At 44.0% G+C, this 22,481-nt stretch overlaps 1 protein-coding gene across 6 annotated transcripts in view; it reads left to right on the top strand.

The window, feature by feature from the left end:
- nav3 (neuron navigator 3) overlaps window positions 1-22,481 on the top strand; it is a 219,091-nt gene that overhangs the window by 180,121 nt on the left and 16,489 nt on the right. For 5 of the 6 annotated variants that reach the window (XM_043708780.1, XM_043708782.1, XM_043708783.1 and 2 more), the window contains 7 exons: window positions 7,239-7,392; window positions 9,393-9,567; window positions 12,261-12,358; window positions 14,097-14,192; window positions 16,570-16,738; window positions 18,658-18,893; window positions 19,854-20,008. In XM_043708780.1, the coding sequence (XP_043564715.1) occupies window positions 7,239-7,392; window positions 9,393-9,567; window positions 12,261-12,358; window positions 14,097-14,192; window positions 16,570-16,738; window positions 18,658-18,893; window positions 19,854-20,008 (1,083 nt within the window). Of the gene's footprint in view, window positions 1-1,740; window positions 1,810-7,238; window positions 7,393-9,392; window positions 9,568-12,260; window positions 12,359-14,096; window positions 14,193-16,569; window positions 16,739-18,657; window positions 18,894-19,853; window positions 20,009-22,481 lie in introns of all 6 variants that reach the window. The other variant, XM_043708778.1, reaches the window with a different exon arrangement.

The raw sequence follows: 22,481 nt of genomic DNA, 5'->3' as shown, positions 1-22,481 counted from the left end.
CACCAGTTTGACTGGGACAACACATCCATCCTGGGACAGGCTAAACAAAGACACACACGAGAATTCCTAGAGGCCTGGCATTTAAACCAGGAATCCATTAACAAACACACTGATTTGGACCCCATTTACTAATCTCTCAGAAAAAGAACCAGAAGTGATACCACCTACCTCAACAGACCAAAACAGATAAATAGCAAGACAGACAGAAAACCAGCGCTTCACAGGAGGCTCACTGAGGATGTTACCGAGCATGGCGATGAAACGTCTGAGAACAAATCTACCAGTGAGAAAATTTACAAGCTTATGTCACAGGAATGATGCATAAGAGATGTTGATTAGTGTATAAGGTTGTTATGGACTAGGCCAGACCCCTCCAAACATTTTTAAGTAGGTAGCCCAGACCATAACTTTGCTACTTATTTAGCTAGGTGTATAGTGGATATTTCCGGTGTAAATTAGCTGGGTCGACTGCCAAGTTTTAAACAAATGAGATTTATTTACCAAATTACAGAATGAAGCACAAAGAACAGAAACCAGAATACTGCATAACTTATCCTATCCAAACCCCTACTTAATGATCTGTTCCGAAAATATGTGCAACAATCCCAATACACACATCCCTTAGCACAAAAGGTCAAATCAAACAGAGGCTTACAGTTTGCAAAGAGAGAGAGAAGTCAGCAGCCTGTTTCACACATCCCCTCCTCTAACCGAACCAAAAAACTCTCAGCTGCCAAGAATGACCACTCTCCTTTCTAAAACATGAAAGCCTTTGGCCTGCAGTGTCATCTGTTTCGGGGTAGACAAAAAGGGCCCCAATAAACCATTCAGCTCTGCACCAACTCAGCCGTTTCAGAGCCTGGGCTGTTTTACGACCCCTCTGAAAACAATCAAGGACCGAGTAACTTTTAGAAAAAAGACCAGCTTTGTGACAAGGTGAAGAACTAATTAAGATTAAGAGTGTGTGCCCATGATGAGCTGTATCTCAGATAAGACATTAGACAGAGGTTCCATCTCTTCTGCCAAATCGAGCAGGATGAGGGGAAGAAGAGCGAGGGTGGGTGGGGCAGTTGTTCTATCCTGCTCAGGATTTCCTCTTGACCAAAGTGGCCAGCGGGTCATTTACCCGATTGCTTTTTGCATGATCTTGTGTGCAAACGTTCTGAACATTTTGTGCAAAACCCCTCAGAATCACCACGTCATCAGGAAAGAAAGAAACGGCTTAGAATTATTAACAACGGAACGCTGCAGATTCTAGAAAACTGAAACAAAAACAGAAATTGCTGGAGAAACTTAGCAGGTCTGGCAGCATCTGTGGAGAGAGAGAAAGCAGCGTAACCATTTTGAGTGCAGTATGAGGCAGTTAACTAACTCCTTCATATCATAAAACCCTGAATCCCTCTGGATCACAAAATGTGAGTGTAAAGATGGAATTTCAAATTAAAAGTTCAACTTTTAATCGCAGATTTCTAGATATGAAATTTATACGCAAGCACACACATATGTGAACTCACTCACATACACACAAACTCACAAACTTTCACGCTTACAAACTCATTCAGACACATACAACACATTGGCTGTGCACACACACAAACACACATTCTCTCTCTCACACACACAGACACACACACACACACAGATACACACACACACACACCCCTCAATCAATTCAAATGTGTTCCTGTTATTAGTTACTCCATTTCATTTCTTGCCTCTTGTTTTAACCTCTGCTTTCAGCAAGCCCATGTCTCTCTGGGTGACAAGGAAACAGCTCAATGGCCCAGTGATCTATCAGCATGGGTCCCGGTAAATAGCAGTGTGCTGCATGTGGATGCACTGGATTGGTGCCTGCTCAGTCTCCAACTAGTTGGGGAATTCTTTCCGGTTAACCTTTGAACCAGCCTGTCCATTATTAAAGTGGGAGGTTTGGTTAGCTGTGTATGTTTGAGGTAAATTCACTGGCTGGGCAGACACAGCATGACCTCTGAAAGCAGTAAAGCACCAGATTCCTGAGTTTTAGTTTTGGTTGAGGAATGAATGGAGGAGTGTTTTTGAAATCCTTTTCTGACCATTTTTACTGTTATATATTTGAAACGTCCTGCATTTATGTTGTGCCTGAAATTGCCCAATTGAGAAAGTGCACTAAGACCCTGCCCCACTGCTCCTGGCGTCACAAAGGTGAGAGATTGAATCCAATTACTCAAGGTCCCCAATGTTCTTGTCTGATGAACTCAAGATAAAATTGCTTCTGTACATAAAAGGAAACTGGTAAGTATTATAAACAGGTCTGCTCCAGTAAGAAAATAAAGAATAAACTTGGTTAGAGCCAGGGTTAACTCTACTACCTACTGACTCTATTATCTTAACCTGAACTCTGTCTTAAACCCCCACACATTCAGACAAACAGACATAGATGTTCTGAGTGGACAAAAAAACAGTTAGAGGAGCACAGTTCAATAGCACCAATCCAGAGGATTCAATGAGGTATAACTGATCTCCGATCTCCTTATCTGCTGGTCTTTTCATTTCTTTGTTGAAGATATAAGGCAGTGGGACATGCATTGTTCAGTTCATTACTTACTAGTTTGAGGCAAGAGCAAATAGCAAATGTTGGGAGAGGATGGTTAGCTAACTTTCAGTTCTCAATTACTTCACAACACAGAGGGAGAGAAAGACGTGTTGTCTGTTTAGACTCTGCCTCAGAATTGTTAACCCACAGGCTGGCCCTGTGGCCAGGATCTAATCAAGGAATTGTTGCTGTGCTGAGGATTCCTGGCTGCCATAATTGGTTGTCATTGAGAAACCAGTCAGAAGTCAACCTTTAATTAAAGTATACGCTATACAGGTATTCATGGTGCGATTGAGTCTCAATCATCTTTCCCCACTGCCTGCACCCACCCTGCAACCCCTCCAAACTCCCCCAGTGGAGGAAAACAACAGTGTAAACAAAACTCACAATGAGTTCTAGTGATTTGTTTTTAAAAGTGCAATGTCCTGTTGAACAGCCCATGGTCAGAAACAGTCCTTTTCCCATTTTGATCCACAGTCAAAAATAGAGAAAAATGGAAAGGTGTAGTCACCTTTTCTATGTTTCCTGAAGGTTTAGTTTCCGTTGTGCAGCAGGAAATGCAGCAGACAACCTTCACACAAGCTCCCATAAAGAGCAATGTGATTATGATAAATCAGCTGATTTCTAGTGAAGGAAATGTTTTGGCCATGACATCAGGGAGACATTCCCTGCTCTTCTTTGACTTAGCTCCCGGAATCGTTTCCATTCACTGAGGGAACAGTGTGGGACAGTTCACTGGAGAAACAATCTCTCCAGACACTGCCATTGGGTGAGCCAAGCTGATCATATCAAATCCCGGTCTGCAGCTAGAATCATAACCTCCTGACTCCAAATCCCGAGCATCAGTGATCTGGCTAGCTGTTATTTAACAGCTTTTAATTTAACAATCAAATAAAAATAAAGCACAAACACAGAATGCCGGAGAAACTCAACAGGTCTCGCAACATCCGTGGAGAGAGAAACAGTCAGTATTTTTAGTCTGGTATGACTCTCCTTCAAAACAGTCCTGAAGAGGAATTGGACCTGACACATTAACTCTGTTTCTCTCTCTGCAGATGTTGCCTGGCTTGCCGAGTTCCTCCAGCATTCGCAGATGTTAATTTAATGAGTTATGTTAGAGCATGCCTTTACTACAATCATGGCATAAAATGGTTGAACCTGCCATTGCTTCAGCAAATCAGAATGAAGTTTGGAGATGATGGAGATCTTGAAAGGGCAAAGCAAATTCCACTTTTGGAATATTGGGTACAGTTCAGGTCACCCTGCTGCAAGAAAGATGTTGAATTTGAGAGAGTGCAGAAAATACTTACAAGGCTCTTGCCAGAGTTGGAGGGTTTGAGCTATAGAGAGAGGCTGGGGCATCGGAGGCTGAGGAATGACCTTATATAGAGGTTTATAAAATCATGAGGATCGTGGATAGGTGAATAGACAGGGTTTTTTTTCCCAGGGTAGAAATGTCCAAAACGAGGGGGGCATAGGTTTAACGTGAAAGGGAAAAGATTTAGATTAGATTAGATACACAGTCAGTCGCCTGAGGCGGGAATTGAACCCGGGTCTCTGGCGCTGTGAGGCAGCAGTGCTAACCACTGTGCCACCGTGCCGCCCAAAAGGAACCAAAGGAGCAACTTTTTCACACAGAGAGTGGTACGTGTATGGAGTGAGCTGCCAGAGGAAGTGGTGGAGGCTGGTACAATTACAACATTTAAGAGGCATTTGGATGGGTATATGAATAGGAAGGGTTTGGAGGGATATGGGCCGGGTGCTGGCAAATGGGACAAAATTAGGTTAGAATACCTGGTCGGCATGGATGAGTTGGATCGAAGGGTCTGTTTCCGGGCTGTCTGAGTCTATGACTGTATGACTATATCTCAAGATGACACAATGACTATATATACATGAGGAGGCACCAATCATTTAACAAGCTCTCAAGGCTTTTGCTTTCAAATTGATTTACAATTTAGACTCACATTACTAATGATTTGGAAAGTTGCTGTGCTATGCTATAGGTGTTTCTTGGAATAAATATATTTGATCTGAGTACATTGGGTTTGTTGTGTAACACCACTTTTCATCTTAAACTAAAATATTAACCCACTGGGCAATGACTTGACCATGTCAGCCATTTCTAATACGTGTGTGTGTGTGTGTGTGTGTGTGTGTGTGTGTGTGTGTGTGTGTGTGATAAATGTCATTTCTGATCTTCTGCACGCAGTCTAACCCACACCACTGGGTATATTGCACTGCATTGGCACCTGAGCAGCATCTGTCTATCTGATAGGGATTGAACCACACTGTGTTCTCCCATTCTCAATCCAAAAACTGACGACATTTGTACTGACACGATTTACCGGGTGTTAGTCAGGTAGGAGTTGGATAGATGTTAGCAAGGGAGAGGGAATGGAGCTGTTAATGTTGGTTGTTAGTGAGGGAGGGGCAGTGAGAAGCAGAAAGTGCAGCTTTGGAATGTGGTGATGTAGACAGCCCATTGCTGTCCGTTCTCTCACATCAATATTCATGTTGCTAAATGAATCAAATCTTGGTTTCTAAAATGCCTTTTTACTTCTCTGTGTTGCTTGCTGCTGAGTCCCAGTGATTAACCTGCACACTCTGACATACTGCTGGAGAATTAGCTCCATGGGGTTTATCTGGGATCTGGGATAAGGGATGGGAGTTTGCAGGTGGGTTTGATCACAGGCGATGAACAAGTCTCAATGGCAACGGGCCATGAAGCATAATTTGCACAGGGTCAGGGTCAGGGTGGTCCAGAGGAGGGATTGTTGCCCAGTTAGTGGCAGAGGATGGGGATTGGGGAAGGTGTAGCAATGGCAGCGTGACACTCGGAGCAAGGTCTTAGAAGGAACAGGTTGACCTTAATCTCAAAAAGAGGCCAGAGCAGTTCCAACAACATTAAACAAGTTCCACACCATCCCTCAAACCAGCCCACTTAACCAGCACCACATCTCCTCCCTCCACTGCTGATGCTCTGCAGAAATTCACCAAAGATCCTCAGACAGCACCCTCCAAACCCATGACTATAGAGTCATAGCTATTAAGTCATAGAGTTTGGGCGGCACAGTGGCTCAGTGGTTAGCACTGCTGCCTCATAGTGCCAGAGACCCAGGTTCGATTGCAGCCTCAGGTGACTGTATGGAGTTTGCACATTCTCCCCGTGTCTGTGTGGGTTTCCTCCCACAGTCCAAAGGTGTGCAGGTTCGGTGAATTGGCCATGCTGAATTGTCCATAGTGTTAGGTGCATTTGTAGGGGAATGGATCTGGGTGGGTTACTCTTCGGAGGGTCGGTCTGGACTTGTTGGGCCAAAGGGCCTGTTTCTATACTGTAGGTAACCTAATCTAATCATAATACAGCAAGGAAACAGGTCCTTTGGTCCATCTTGTCCATGCCCACCAGATATCCTAACCTAATCTAACCTTGCTAGTATTTGGCCCATATCCCTCTAAACTCTTCCTATTCACATACCCAACCAGATGCCTTTTAAATGCTATAATTGTACCAGCTTCCACCACTGACAGTTCATTCCATACACGTACCAACCTCTGTCTGAAAAAGTTGTCCCTCAGGTTCCTTTTAAATCTTTCCCCTCTCACCTTAAACCTATGCCCTCTAGTTCAGGACTCCTCCATCCCAGGGAAAAGACTTTGCCTATTTTTCGTATCCATGCCCCTCAATATTTTGTACATTTCTAAAAGGTCACCCCTCAGCCTCTGAGATTCCAGGGAAAACAGTCCCAGCCTACTCAGCCTCTCCCTATAGCTCAAACCCTCCAACCCTGGCAACATCCTTGCAAATCTTTTCTGAACCCATTCAAGTTTCACAACATCTTTCCGATAGCAGGGAGACCAGAATGCAGTGTTCCAAAAGTGGCCTAACCAATGTCCTGTACAGCCACAACATGACCTCCCAACTCCTGTACTCAATACTCTGACCAATAAAGGAAAGCATTCCAAGCACCTTCTTCACTATCCTGTCTACCTGAGACTCCATATTCAAGGAGCTATGAACCTGCACTCCAAGGTCTCTGTTCAGCAACACTCTGATAGCTTTACCATTAATTGTTTAAGCCACTTCCATTTAGAAGGATAAGAGCATCAGACACATGGGAACACCACCTCCTACTAGTTCCTCTCCAAGTGTCCCTGAGTCAAAATCCTGGAATTTCCTCCCTAAGGGCATTGTGGGTCTATAGCACATGGACTGCAGCGGTTCAAGAAGGCAGCTCAGCACCACACTCTCAAGGGGCAACTAGGGATGGGCAATAAATGCTGACACAGCCAGTGATCTGCATGTCCCTAATGATTAGATCTGCTTCTTGTAATTAGCACACAGAGTGGATGAATTTTGTGTCCCATAAATTTATCATCAGTTTGCACTTTGCGCTGGTCTTCAACATGGGGTAGAATTGCTCCCCAGTGGAAACCTTCCCAGTGCTGTTTGTGTCGCCTGTTTTTTGTTGCTGTCACAATTTCCATGTCTGTTCACCTGTGGAGTTCTGTTTCTCTGAAAGCCTTGATCTTTGCTCTCTGCTTGGGACAATTTGTTTTGATGAATGTGGATTATTGCTGTTTTGTAAGGCCCTGTCTTAGCCCTGCTAATCCTCTCTAGAGTATTGCCCTAAGGCTGATCAATTCCTTTGCTTCACCACTTTAGCATCTGTGAGTGCACCGAGACAGAGGCTGAGGCCATTGTGCACCTGAAGAGTGAGCTGCGGGAGAAGGAACTCAAACTGACTGATATTCGCCTGGAAGCACTTAGCTCTGCTCACCACCTGGACCAGATCCGGGAAGCAATGAACAGGATGCAGGTAACTCTGAGGGAAAGAGACATTCGCATCACACTATTCAGGGTCTCAGTGTTATTCACTCAATGAAAAACCATTTGAATTGTAGTCACCATGGTAATGATGGAAATGGAGCCAGTTTGAGCACAGTATGATCCCAAAATGAAGTTTGAGACTAGTCAGATTTTTTTTCTGTTGGCCAAGTGATCAGATGGACCAGTGCTCCACACATAGACCCCTGCTGTTAACTTGGTCCAGTCAGGGAGCCCTGGCTGACAGATATAACCAGGAGTGTCAGAGATTCTGTACACTCTGAGAGCTGGCTCTGAGGGAGTTGGATCAGTGACAAGAACTTTCCACATGTGAATAAAGGGTGACTTTGTGATGGGATACTGGTCTCTGGGGAGTTATTTAAGGATCTTTTACCTTCACCTGTAATGATGGACAGAGCTCAGTTCAATGCCTTAAGCACACAGTTTAAAAATAAGAGGTAAGCCACTTAGAACAGAGTTGAGGAGAAACTTCTTCACCCAGAGAGTGGTGGGTGTGTAGAAGGCTGTGGAGGCCAAGTCTCTGGACACTTTCAAGAAAGGGTTGGATAGAGCTCTTAAGGATAGTGGAATCAAGGGTTATGGGGATAAGGCAGGAACAGGATACTGATTGTGGATGATCAGCCATGATCATAATGAATGGTGGTGCTGGCTCAAAGGGCTGAATGGCCTACATCTGCACCTATTGTCTATTGTCTATCTCAAAGTCAGTTTCTCTGACAGGGCAGCACTCCCTCAGTATTGCACTGTGGGGGTCAGCCTTTTTGGTGTAGTATTTCAAATGGGACTTGAACTCAGAATGTTCTGGCTCAGAGATGAGAGTGCTGTACACTGAGCCAAGGCTGATGAATATGGCTGGTCCCCTCATGTTCTGACCAATGTGCCTGGCACAGGACACAGTCTGTAACATGTCCTTGACCACTGACTGTTGTTAAGTCAAAAATATTTTGTTCCTGCAATGGGTTTATTGCTTGCAAAAAAATGTTTTGACATTCAAAGCGAAACCAATTAAGTTTATTTGAAGGCTCCAGTTTGGAAGCTGCGGCTATTAAAACTGGTGACACAGCTGTGTCTCTAAACCAAAGAGAAATTGGGCAGGAAGAAGAGAAGAGCTGAACATTATTTAAACAGAGAAGAACTGCAGAAAGCAACACCGCAGAGGGATTTGGGAGTCTTTGTCCATGGTATGCACAAAACAAGTGTCCGAGATCAGGAGGTACGAGGAAAGACAAATGGAAAGCTGTCTTTTATTTCAAAGGGAATGGTGTTTAACGGTAAGATGGTTTTGCAAAAGCTTATATGAGTCATTAGTCAGACCACAGCTGGAATACTGTGAACAGTTTGGCTCCTTATCGAAGGCATAATATACTGCCATCCGAAGCAGGGACAGAGAAGGTTCCTTCGGCTGAACCCAGGTATGGAGGGACTGTCTTATACCAAGAGATTGAGTATATTGGGCCCATACATGTTCAAGTTTAGAAAATTGAGAGCTGACCTTATTGAAACATACAAGATTCTGAGGGGATTTGGCAGGGTGGATGTGAAGAAGCTGTTTCCCCTCCTGGAAAAGTTTAGGATCAAAGTGCGTAATCTCAGAGTAAGATATCACCCAGTTAAGAGAGAGATGAGGAAAAAAATCTCTTCTCTCAGCTTCTTGTAAATCAATAGAATTGATTATAGCAGAGCACTGTCGAGGTTGGGTCATTAAATATATTGAAGACTGAGGTAGGCAGATTTTGAATCAAGGTGGGAATCAGGGCTATAGGGATTAGGCAGGACAGTGGATTTGAAGATGATTAGATCAGCCATGATCTCATTGAATGGCGAAGCAGACAAGATGGGCTGAATGGCCTACTCCTACATCTTATGGTCTCACAGAAATGTAGCAGAAGCTCTGAGATTTGAAACGGGTGTGTGACTCAGACACCTTCTTGGCTGATGGTTCTACTAAATGCTGTTTTTACTCAATTGCAGAATGAAATTGAACTTCTAAAAGCAGAAAATGATCGTTTGAAATCAGAGACAGGAAGTAGCAGTGGAGCAGCACAGACGCAATCCCAGTCATCAACCTCATCTTCCACTTCCTCCTCCCGCCATTCCCTGGGACTTTCCCTCCATAATCTCAATGTCAGCGGAGCTGCAACAACAGGTAAAGTGGGAATACATCACCAGAATGTTTGTGAGAGAACTGCCAATGTAAACACAATTGTACAACAATTCCCATGAGTCCATGTCATCTATAGATCTGTTTATCATAAGGTGAAGAACAGAATATAAAGTAGTCACATTTTAAACAAGGTCAAGTATGTAATTGGTAAATATACAATAAACATTATTAAGTCCAACATCTACAAGCCACAAGTCAGGAGTGTGGTGGAATATTCCTCACTGGATCAAAATCCTGAAATTCCCTCCCTAATGGCATTGTGGGTCTACCTACAGCACAGGGACTACAGTTCACCACCACCTTATCAAGGGTGACTGGGAATGGGTAATAAATAGCCATCCAGCTGATGATGCCCACATCCCATAAATGAATAAAAATCCCCCCAATCTTCAGGTTATTGCCAGATCTGGTTAATCCACCTTAAACACCACTGAGTGCTGCAGTCTTCAGCTCAAGCTATTCACTGTAGCAGGGACATCCTGGAAAGTCAATCTAACCCCGGCTTCTTTTCTCTATTACAAACCAACTGTTTAAAGTCTTCTCGTGTATCCCCCTCATTCACCTCCTTCAGTAACTGCAGGACCCTGGTCAGCTCTTGTTCACCGAGGTGTGGACAATCAGCCTCTGCGATTTCCCTTTCTTCCATAGCTCCCAAGGTTTAACATCCTCAAGTGTCTCCCCCTGCCCCAGACCCAAACTTACTCCTCACTCTCTCTCTCTCCCATTTCCCCACAAGCCCACTCCAACTCCAGTTCTGATGGACAGTCACCAAACTCGAAACATTAGATTAGATTAGATTACATTACATTACATTACATTACATTACATTACAGCGTGGAAACAGGCCCTTCGGCCCAACAGGCGGGAATTGAACCCGGGTCTCTAGCGCTGTGAGGCAGCAGTGCTAACCACTGGGCCACCGTGCCGTCCACATTAACTGCTGTATTCCCATGGTGGATGCTGCCAGACCTGCTGAGCTTTGCCAGCAATGTCTGTTTCGATTTCAAGCTCAAATTGTCCTTGCAGCATGCCTTCCCTCCATCAACCCTATCCCACCAAACTCTGTGATGAAAGCAAAAAATGCTGGAGGTGGTATTAATGGCAGTGGATGAACCTTTGAATCCACAGACTAATGGGATGGAAAGAGAGGCCAAGGGGAACCTTGTCGTTCTGGGGAGGAGGAGAAGAGGTGAGGCCAATGTGTTGGGGATAGGTGAGATGCGGCTGAGAGTCTGACAGCCATAGTCCATTGGAGGGTGCCTTCATCAGAACAGAAATTGAGAACCGGGGAGGATGGAATAGAATCCTTCCTGAGGCAGGCTGTGAGGAGATAACTGGGGGACTTGGTGGGTTTGTCGTGATATCAGTGGTCAGCCTATCCCCAAAAATGGAAACAGTGAGGCCAAGGAAGGGAAGGATAGAAATTGGAAGTGAAACTGTTGCATTTTTCCAATTCTGGATGAGATCAGATATTCTGGGGAAGGACCCTGAGAAGGATTGGAACAAAGAATGTTCCATGGACCTCACAGAGACACAGGAACAATTGGGGCCCATAACTGAGGCCAATGACTGGGGCCCATGTGGGTACCCATAGCCACACATTTAACTTGATGAAAGTGAGGTCCACATGGAGGCAAAGATGATGGAGGGAAAGTTCAACATCATGTCATGCCCAGAATTAATTGAGCTAGGAATACAAGGATAAAGCTAGGCCCTTTACTGAGTATAGATCAGTCAGTAACAGAGAGAGGAGAAGGTCAGAGGAGGTGGTGAATATACGGTAGCAGGTGGGATTAGATGAAGGGATGGAGTCGGAGGGAGGGGGAGAGAATGAAGGATTTGGAAGAGGCTTCAGTTTAAGTACGTTCCCTAACGCCTAAAAGAGACGAAAAATGTTTCTTCTTAAGATGACAAATGATACAAAGCATGAAATGGAACTGGCGATTTGGGGCACCTCTGAGTTAGTGTGACGTGATATTGATGGAGAGAAAGCTGGAGACTGTGCATGGCACTGACTGGATCCCAGGATCCAATGGAATCTGCTGCTTAAGGAGCATTGTACATCACAGAGATCCCTGTGATCCCTCCCGGTTCCCGTGTTATTTAATGGTGTTAATGGTTCTGACTCTTTGGAAGTTGAGCCTGTCTCTTTCAAAACTCTTGTCATAACATAACAACAACTTACATTTATGCAGCATGCAGCACCTTTAACATAATGGCTCCCCCCCTCCCCAACAAAGTGCTTCACAAGGAGTGTTTCAAAACAAAATTTGATGCCAAGCCACATAAGGGGATATTGAATAAATATTTAAAAGCTTCGTCAGAAGGTCAGCTTTAAGAAGTATCTTCATGAAAGAGAGAGAGTTGGGAAAATGTAAGGACGAAATTCTAACCCCTAGGCCCAGGCAGCTGAAGGCAGGGCTTCATATGCAGCGGGCTGGCTCCTCATGGACCTTTCACTGACCCCTCACCATGTCCTCACTGACCCCTCACCATGTGCTCACTGACCCCTCACTGTGTGGTCACTGACTCCTCACTGACCTCTCATCATATGGTCACTGACCCCTCACCCTGATTCCCAGTCAGGTTCCCCACTGCCTGAATTTCTAAAGATCGGAGTCAGGGCCAATTCATTTTCACTGGAAGTAAGATTATTTACATTTTGCCTTTTCCAGACAGTTTGCTGGATGAAGGATCTGATGGTTCATTCCGTAAGGAGAGCTGTAGTGTGCGAATAATGATTTGCCTGAACAAACAACTCAAGCGAACTAAGGTAAAAGGGGGGAGTATGGGGTTTGTTGTTGTGGTTGGAACAGGGCGGTGGGGGTGATGGAAGTTGAATCTTAAAGGAGGAGGAGGTTGGATGGGAGATGCACCTTCCAAAAATTATTTCAGCAAATTAAGTAAGTAACATATTCATGTAGAGAAGGCCATTCTGCCCCTCAAACCTGTTTCCCTAACTGAGCTTTACTGTAACCAGCCTTGTGTTTGTAACTCTCAATATTCCTTGCACCTCTCAAACTGAGTTTTTTTTTCGCTACGATGGGTGTGTGGAGCCAATTTCCTGATTGGACACCTCAGATCATTGGGCATTGTTGCTCCATCTCTGCCATACTCTGTGATGTGTGAGTTCCTGACCAACCGAGCTGACTGTATATGGTTAAGCTGACTGGATAGCTTTCAAAGGTGCTGCCAGAGGAATGATGGCTTGAACATCTTCTCTCTCTGCACTCTGTGATACTGTGACCTTATTTAAGGTATTTTGTAATATTTTCAAGAGATGCTCATTGTTGTGGACCAGACCAGACCCCTCAGGCAGATAGCCTAGACCTAAACTTTTTCTTATTTTAAAGATAAATGTAAATTGTCTGTTCCAGTTGCAATGTGATTGGTCAAAGTACTCAACGTTAAACAAAACACAATTTATTTAAACACTGTAGTTAAAATACAATCAAAGAAAGAGGAATTTAGAATCACTTAACTCTACTGGAAAACTTAACCAAATAATCAATACAGTACCTATGACTAATTAACTGTTCCAAAATAGTAACATCCCATAAACACACCCTTTAACAAAAAAAGCAAATTCAGGCACATATTCTCACATGCAGTTCTCCGATCCAGGAGAAACAAGCATCAAAAGAAAATTCATAGAAAGCAGCAGATCAGACATGGAAGCTCCATCTCTTTTAAGACCCCAATAGCTTCTGCTTTAAGCTAACTCTAAAAACAAGAAAAAAATGAGAAAGACTTGTCTGCAAGGACTGGTCACACCCAGCCAGGCTGCTTCTATTTTTCCAACTTTAAACAATCCCCATGTCCTCACAAGTTGTTTACTTTCGATTAGACAGCTCTGAACCCCTGTCTTATAACCTCACTTCAAAAACAAAACAGAGTAAAATAACCTCTTAAAGTGTCAGCTTTGTCACATTCATTTATCAATGCTAACAAAACATGTTTCATACAGCAACTAGTTGTCCAGAACACAGATTGCTATAGCAAGTAAGCTCAGATTTTGGTGTTCATGTTGACTTGCATCACCAGGATATCCCTAACATTCCATGCTTCTTTTTCCTCACTGAACCACAGCTTTTCGGGAAAGAATCTGCAAACAGCGACCAAGACCAAGAGACGAAGTGATTGGATCACTTTGTGTCTGGGTGGTATGTTGATCAGGATACATGGGCATCCACTTTTACTCTTTGCTGTTTCCTAAACAGAGCCACAGAAACATCCATTGGCACACACAGAAATCAATATTTGGTTTAAACCTCATTTTTAGGACATGGGAAAGACAGCGATCTGTCAGCAACTTACATTTGTACTGCCCCGCTAACGAAACAAAACTTCCTGCACCACTCTGGGAAAGATTAACAAACAAAATTTGACACTGAGCTGAAAAAGATGATACTGCAGCAAACATCCTAAAGCTACATCAGGCAGGGAGCTGAAGTGTGATGTTGTTTCATTTATAACTGTTTCTGCTAAAACAGCTTTTGATTAATTTACAGGAAGAAAAGTCTCCTCAGTATCTCATAGGGTCGTTAGGAGTCAGCGGAAAGACAAAATGGGATGTTCTTGATGGTGTAATCCGTCGATTGTTTAAGGTGAGCATTTTGTGCATTCGGACAATAGTCCATTTGCTCAGAATTCTTTTGTTTATCCAACACTAACTTCACAAAATCAAGTGAGGGGTCAGTGCCAGAGGGGAGACTCAGTCAGTGGGAGTGTGGATCTGACAATCAGGATGCATAATGCCCCTCTCTGATTCGGTCTCCCTTTCAACACACCCCGACTTCCTGACAGATTAACCCAGCAATCAGACTTATTGTATTAAAGGGGCTAAGTGTTGGAAACTCAGAATTGGGTGGGAGAGACATAGTCACCTTAAAAAGGGTGGATAGAGAATTCTTCAGTAAGATATGTGTGTGAAAACTCCTGAAGCAACCCCTGGACTGAGCTCACTATGCACCAGACACATCTTCAACAATAGCCTCATTATCCACACCTGGGCTCTCTTGGTATTTTGTGAGCAGAACATCTTGGAAAGGTCTTCAAGTGAGACTTTGCGGGAAGAGTTTAGGAATAAACAGAGCAGTCACACTGCTGGGAATGTATAGTGCACCTGCAGACAGTCAGCTGACAATTGAGGAGCACATCTGTAGACAGTCCCCTGACGTGAGTAAAAACAATACAGGTTAAGGATATGAGGGGGTTTCAACGACCCAACATTAATTTGGAAAGCCATAGTGTAAAGGATTGAGAGGGAGCAGAATTCTTGAAATGTATACAGGAGAGCTTTTTATCTAATTATGTGTAAGGTCCAACAAGGGATGATGCTTTGCTGCCCCTAATTCTGGGGAATGACGTTGGATAGGTGTTCATGGTGACACTGGGTGAGTATCTTAGTGATGGCGAGCACAACACTACATTGGCTCAGTATATTATGGAAATGGAAAGCAGATTTTGAGGGAAGGCAGATTTTGTTAAAATAGATTGGGAATAGTTACTTGAGGGTAACTCTACAGCAGCATAGTGGGAAGGGTTCAGGAAGGGACTGGGGTCAGTATAGGCCCAACATGTTTCTTTTAGAGTGAAATGTAGGGGCAAGAAGCCCAGAGAACCCTGGATGTCCAGGAATACTTAGGAGTGGATGAAAAGGAAAAGAGAGAAACATATAACAGATACAGAGGGAGCAAATCAATGGAGTCACTCTGAGAATATAAAAAGTGCGGGGGGGGGGGGGGTGGATCTAAAGAAAGCAAAGAGGGAATGTGAGAAAACATTGGTGGGTAAGATTATGGAGAATGCCAAGAGATTCAACCAGTATATCACGGGGAAAAGAATAATCAGGGAAAGAGTGGAACCAACAGGGAAATCTGCACAAGGAGCCAAAAGGCACTGGTAAAGTGTGAAACAAATATTTCACATTTATCTTCACACGGGAGAAGGAGAATGTAGTTCTACGTTTGGAAGAAGGACCTTGTGAGTTCTTGAGCAGTTTGATGCAGGGAGTGAGGAGGCACTGGAGGCGTCGGCAGATTGTAATGTGGACAAATCCTCAGGTCTGGGTGAGTTGTATCACAAACTGCTGTGGGTGATGTAGGAAGAAGTCACAGGGGTAACCATACATCACAGATTTGATTGAATTTTTCTATGAGGTGACCAGGTGTGTAGATGAAGATAGTGTAGTTGTTTAATTACCCAGCGGGGGGTCGGTGGAGGGGAGCGGTTCTGGAATGCCCTGTCTGGGGGGGGTGGAGTTGAGGCAGGAAACCTCACAACCTTCACAAAGTGCTTGGATGAGCCATTTGAATGTCTTAACATTGAAGACTATGGGCCTGGTGCTGGAGAGCGGGTCTAGTGTCAATTTAGAGTAGTTTTTGTTGGCACAGATTCAATGGGCTGAAAGGCCTCTTCTGTGTTATATGATTCTGTTGGACTCTGTCAAACTGTAGGAAAATATAACTGGCTCATGAATCCCCAGCAGCAGCCAGCCTGACTCAGCTTCCCTGTATGTGGCTCTTGACCTTAGTCCCTGGTTAATTAAGGGCTGTTCTAAAGGAGGATCACTGAGACCCAAAACATTAACTCAATTTCTCTCTTCACGGAAGCTGCCAGACCTGCTGAGTTTCTCCAGCATCTTCAGTTCTGTGGGTTTTATGGTAAACTAAGAAGCCTCTGGTATTGAAGCTCTTTCTTTAAAGCAGAGGCTGAGCTTTGCATTCTGGTTAGTTAGGGGTGAACAGCTCACGCTGACCTTGAAAAGTTCACGTCCAAGAACAAGTCAGTCTCTTTTTTTTTTAAAATACATTCCTCCATAGGATGTGGGAGTCACTGACTGGATCAGTATTTATTGCCCGTCCCTAGTTGCCCCTTGAGAAGGTGACAGTGAGCTACCTTTATGAACCGGTGCAGACCATGTGCTGTAGGTCAACACACAATGCCATTGAATTAAAAATGAACTTTATCTTCTCAATGTAGGAGTATATTTTCCGTTTGGACCCCAGTACGAGTCTCGGTCTGTCATCTGACAGCATTCTCAGCTACAATATCGGGGAGGTAGTGAGAGCAGGGAACCTGGAACTGCCGGAACTGCTGCCCTGTGGCTACCTGGTTGGAGAGAGCAACATCATTACTGTGAATCTAAAAGGTACTTCACAATGTTTCAGAATAGACTGGAATGGAGTTGGTTAAAGAAAGGTTCTGTTTATGTAGCACCTTTCACAATCTCAGGATGTTCCAAAATACTTTACAATAACTGTACAGTAACTGTTGTAAGCAATTCTGATGGGGTGTTTTAAACCAATACTCCACCTTTTGTTTAAACATCCAGCAGTCATTATTATTTCACCAGTGGATAGACAATCCGAACTGGTGACCCAAGAAACTTATAGCGTCATAGAGTCATACAATACAGAAACAGACCCTTCGATCCAACTCATTCACACTCACCAGACATCTCAATCTGATCTAGTCCCATTTGCTAGCATTTGGCCCATCTCCCTCTAAATCCATCCTATTCATAAACCCATCCGGATGTCTTTTAAAGCTCACTAGTGTATAGTTCCCTGGATTTCCTTATAGCTTTTCTTAAATAATGGCACTACATTAACCAACCTCCAGTCTTCCAGTGCCTCACGCATGGTTATCGATGATACGAGTATCTCAGCAAGGGGCCCAGCAATCACTTCCCTAGCTTCTTCTTCAGTGATTCAGAGTTTCACAGTTTGTTTTTAATGCTGTTTACACCGAGCTGGTGTTATGACTCATATCCTAAACGTACCCTTGTGATGCCAAAGCAAGCAAAGCTATGAGCCAAGTGCTCGAAAGCAGGATTAGAGCAATGAGGTCTTTTGGACTGGCACAGATTCAATGGGTTGAAGGGCTTACTTTCTGGTTGTAGACCTCAATGACTCTATTAACAATGATGTGGACGTGCCAGTGTTGGACAATTTAGAACATTCCAAGAATGACACAGGATGAGTGCAGCCTGGCATTCAAATTAAGGAATAGAAGTCATTGCCACAATCTGTTGCCCGGGATAACATCCATTCACCCCTGTCATAGAGGAGCTAAAGTCTTTTACACAAAGGTCAGTTTGGGAGTCAGGGAAAACTGCGCCTTGTTGGGATCCATTGTTTTATTAACGAGCACCCGTCCAGAGAAAGGTTGGCGCTAAACACAGACCCTTCAGCAAATGTCCTCAGCAGACGTGGTAATAATATTGTAGAGTCGTGAAGTCATAGGAATGTACAGCATGGAAACAGACTCTTCGGTCCAGTGCACCCATGCCAACTAGATATCCTAAATCAATCCAGTCCCATTTGCCAACATTTGGCCCATATCCCTCCAAACCCTTCCTATTCATATACCCATCCAGATGCAATTGTACCAGCCTCCACCACTTCCTCTGGCAGCTCATTCCATACATGCACCACCCTCTGTGTGAAAAAGTTGCCCCTTAGGTCTCTTTTATATCTTTCCCCTCTCACCCTAAACCTAGGCCCTCTCGTTCTAGACTCCCCCACCCCAGGGAAAAGATTGTTCACTGAAACCAACAGCAAGCTGCTTTGCAGTTTTCACTTCTTTCAGAGGATTATTTTAAACCCCACCATTGTTGTTTCATTTTTAAAGAAAGCACTTCACTACATTACATCTTCGAGACAAGGCTGTTGTAATGTTCGAAACAAGGCCGTCAGTTTTCACACAGAAAGCTGCCACAAAAAACATTCAGCTCATGACCAGATAATTGTTTGTAAAACAGTGAGGGATAAATGTTGACTCTGGCACCCTCTGCATTCATCAGAGATGGCAATGGGGGCTGAGTTTAACTTCAGACTGAAAGACAGCACATCCCTGAGAAAAGGTGTCCAGTATAACTGGCCAATGTGCAGGTGCTCTCTCTCTGCTTTTGACTCCATACCTCAATGTGCTGTTAATACGGATAGCAGGACAGGGATTGTTGGCCAGGAGTGTGTCTGAATTATCGAGTCGCAATGTAACAAAGGTGTGGATTAGTCTGATTTTATCATCTTGCTGCCAGTCTTAGTCATATTCTCCCTTTTGCAGGTGTGGCAGAGAATAGTGTGGACAGCTTGGTGTTTGAAACACTAATTCCAAAACCCTTAACACATCGTTACCTCAACGTCCTGCTAGAACATCGAAGGATCATCCTCTCGGGTCCTAGTGGGACCGGGAAAACCTACTTAGCCAATAAACTTGCTGAATTCCTGGTGAACAGGGCTGGAAGGGAGGTCACTGATGGGTCGATAGCCACTTTTAACGTGGATCACAAATCGAGCAAGGTGAGGAGAAACACAGGGAGCAAAATATTACTCCCCTCGGATTAGGTTCTATTCCTCAACACCTCAGTAAGTTTACTCAGTGAGTATTTCAGTTGTGCAGATCAGGACAGTTTCTGCTCAATGTACAGCTCATACTAAAGGGGTCATTGTTAGTCTCAAAATCTTTCAGATTTATAGTTGAAAGATAATTGGCTGTGGTAATGTGGTTCTATGGAACTAGCAACTCAAGAGTTCATAAGTTCAAATCCTGTCAGTGGGAAGTTGTAGAAGTGAATTCAGTCTATCTGGTAGTTTAAGGGTACAAGCAAGGGTAGATGTAGATGGAAGCTTGTTATCTGGGTCCTCTCTGACTATATGGGACTCCAGTCTCTATATCCACACCATTCTTTCAAAGTGTGATAGAAAAATGCTCCAAAACCCTTCACACGATCAGACAAACCATGTGATGAGATATCAGATGTTTGGTGAGGGAGGGAGGTTTAAAGGAACATCTAAAAGAGGGGAGAGAAGTGAAGACAGGATGAGATATAGGCATGGATTTCTGAGTGCGGATACAATGGCTCAAGGGATTAGAACTGGGGGCTGGGGGAGGGATTTGAACAGAATCATCAGGATAATTAAATTTAGGATGATGCTGCATTAAGCCTTGCCAGTGCCCCACATCCAGAGAAAAGAAATGTTTTTTGTTTAAAATTGGCCGTCTCCCTATTACTGATCCCTTGTGAAGGACCCCCTGCTGTATGTATGTAGCTCTTGGATGAGATAGATATTGACCATTTTGAAGAGTCACACGTTGTTTGAGCACTTGGTGGTTATTGTGTATGGAATGTTAGCCCCAGTAGGGGATCGCAGCAATCTGAAAACAAGGAGATTCAACAGAAAAATATTGGCAAGACAAAATAAACTTGTAAAATGTGAAAACTTGTCTGAAATAAATGTGTCTTTTTTAACATTTGGAAGGAATTGCGCCAATACTTGTCAAACCTGGCTGATCAGTGCAATACTGCGGATAATGGTTCTGACCTGCCTTTAGTGATAATCCTGGATAACCTCCATCATATTGGCTCATTGAGTGACATCTTCAATGGATTCCTCAATTGTAGATACCACAAATGGTAAGTTCTGGATCATTAAGGAAGAAAGTTTCTCATTTATCTCTCACAACCTTAGAGTATCTCAAGATCACTTTGCAGCTAATGAAATGCTTTTTGACATGTAGTTACTGTTATATTATAAAGGAAATGGCAGGTAACACCCTGTTATAGGAAGGATATTATAAAGCTGGAGAGGGTTCAGAAGAAATTAATCAGGATGTTGCTGGGAGTGGAGAGCTTGAGTTATCAGGAGAGGCTGGATAGGCTAGGAACTTTTCATTTGTGGGCGGCACGGTGGCACAGTGGTTAGCACTGCTGCCTCGCAGCGCCAGAGACCCGGGTTCAATTCCTGCCTCAGGTGACTGACTGTGTGGAGTTTGCACGTTTTCCCCGTGTCTGCGTGGGTTTCCTCCGGGTGCTCCGGTTTCCTCCCACAGTCCAAAGATGTGCAGGTCAGGTGAATTGGCCATGCTAAATTGCCCGTAGTGTTAGGTAAGGGGTAAATGTAGGGGCATGGGTGGGTTGCGCTTCGGCGGGGCGGTGTGGACTTGTTGGGCCGAAGGGCCTGTTTCCACACTGTAAGTAATCTAATCTAATCTAATCTAATCTAAAAATTGGAACGTAGGAGATTGAGAGGCAATCTGATAGAAGTTTATAAAATAATGAGAGGTATAGATAGAGTTAATGGTAGTTGTCTTTTCCCTAGAGTGGGAATTTCAAGATGAAGGGGCATGTTTTTGAGGTGAGAGGAGAGAGATTTAAAGAAGACATTAGAGGCAGATTTTTTACACAGAGGGTTGTTCACAATGAACTTCCTGAGGAAGTGGTGGATGCGGGTACAGTGACAGAGTTTAAAACACATTTGGATAAGCACATGACGAGAAACGTTTGGAGGGATATGGGCCAGGAGCAGGCATTGGGACTAGTTTAGTTTGGGATCATGACTGGCATAGACTGGTTGGACTGATGGATTGGTTTCCATGCTGTATGACTGTAACTGCAGATGCTGGAAATCAGAAACAAGGAGATTTCCCCGGATGCTGCCTGGACTGGAGGGGCATGTTTTATGAAGAAAAGTTAAGGGAGCTAGGGCTTTTCTCATTGGAGCGAATAAGAATGAGAGGTGACTTGATAGAGGTGAGCAAGATGGTGAGGCATAGATAGAGTTGATAGTGAGGACTTTTTCCCAGGGCAGAAATGTCTATCACAAGGGGGCATAATTTTGAGGTGATTAGAGGAAGGATTAGGGGAGATGTCAGAGGAAGGTTCTTTACACAGAGAGTGACCGGTGTGTGGAATGCACTGCCAGCGGTGGGAATAGAGTCAGAGACATTAGGGACGTTTTAGCGACTCTTGGATTGGCACATGGATGATAGTACAATGAAGTACAGTCCTGGTCACCGCATTATAGAAAGGATGTGGAAGCTTTGGAAAGGGTTCGGAGGAGATTTATTACGATGTTGCCTAGTATGGGGGGAAGGTTGATTGAGGAAAGACTGAGAGACTTGAGGCTCTTTTCATTAGAGAGAAGAGTGTTGAGAGGTGACTTAATTGAGACATATAAGATAATCAGAGGGTTAGAAAGGGTGGACAGTGAGAGCCTTTCTCCTCAGATGGTGATGGCTAGCACGAGGGGGCATAGCTTTAAATTGAGGAGTGATAGATATAGGACAGATATCAGAAGTAGTTTCTTTAATCAGAGAGTAGTAGGGGCATGGAACGCACTGCCTGCAACAGTGGTAGACTCGCCAACTTTAAGGGCATTTAAATGGTCATTGGATAGACATATGGATGAAAATGGAATAGTGTAGGTTAGATAGGCTTGATTGGTTCCACAGGTTGGTGCAACATCGAGGGCTGAAGGGCCTGCACTGTCCTGTAATGTTCTATGAAGGTTATTTATGTTAGTTTGATCCTCAAGTAGGATAAAAGGTCAGCACAACATCGAGGGCTGCAAGGCCTGTACAGTACTGTACTGTTCTATGTTCTAAAATCAGAAATTGCTGGAAAAACACAACAGGTCTGGCAGCCTCTGTAGAGAGAAAGCAGCGTTATTACCTCTGGTCCAGTAACCCTTCCTCAGAACCCGCAGGCAGTGGTGCCCAGTAACATTCAGAAACAACAAAGTGATAATGGGGGAACCATCTGTACTTGTTTTGAGTGATTGTGGCTGAGTGACCAGGATGTGAGCGTGAACCGAACCAACAACAGAAATTGCTGGAGAAACTCGGTGGTGGGTGAGTTGTTGGAGAGAATCCTGAGGGACAGGATGTACATGTATTTGGAAAGGCAAGGACTGATTAGGAATAGTCAACATGGCTCTGTGCGTGGGAAATCATGTCTCACAAACTTGAGTGAGTATTTTGAAGAAGTAACAAAGAGGATTGATGAGGGCAGAGCAGTAGATGTGATCTATATGGACTTCAGTAAGGCGTTCAACAAGGTTCCCCATGGGAGACTGGTTAGCAAGGTTAGATCTCATGGAATACAGGGA

Source organism: Chiloscyllium plagiosum, chromosome 19, assembly GCF_004010195.1.
Source record: "Chiloscyllium plagiosum isolate BGI_BamShark_2017 chromosome 19, ASM401019v2, whole genome shotgun sequence".
Taxonomy (NCBI): Eukaryota; Metazoa; Chordata; class Chondrichthyes; order Orectolobiformes; family Hemiscylliidae; genus Chiloscyllium; species Chiloscyllium plagiosum.
This window is presented reverse-complemented; position numbering and strand designations above follow the sequence as displayed.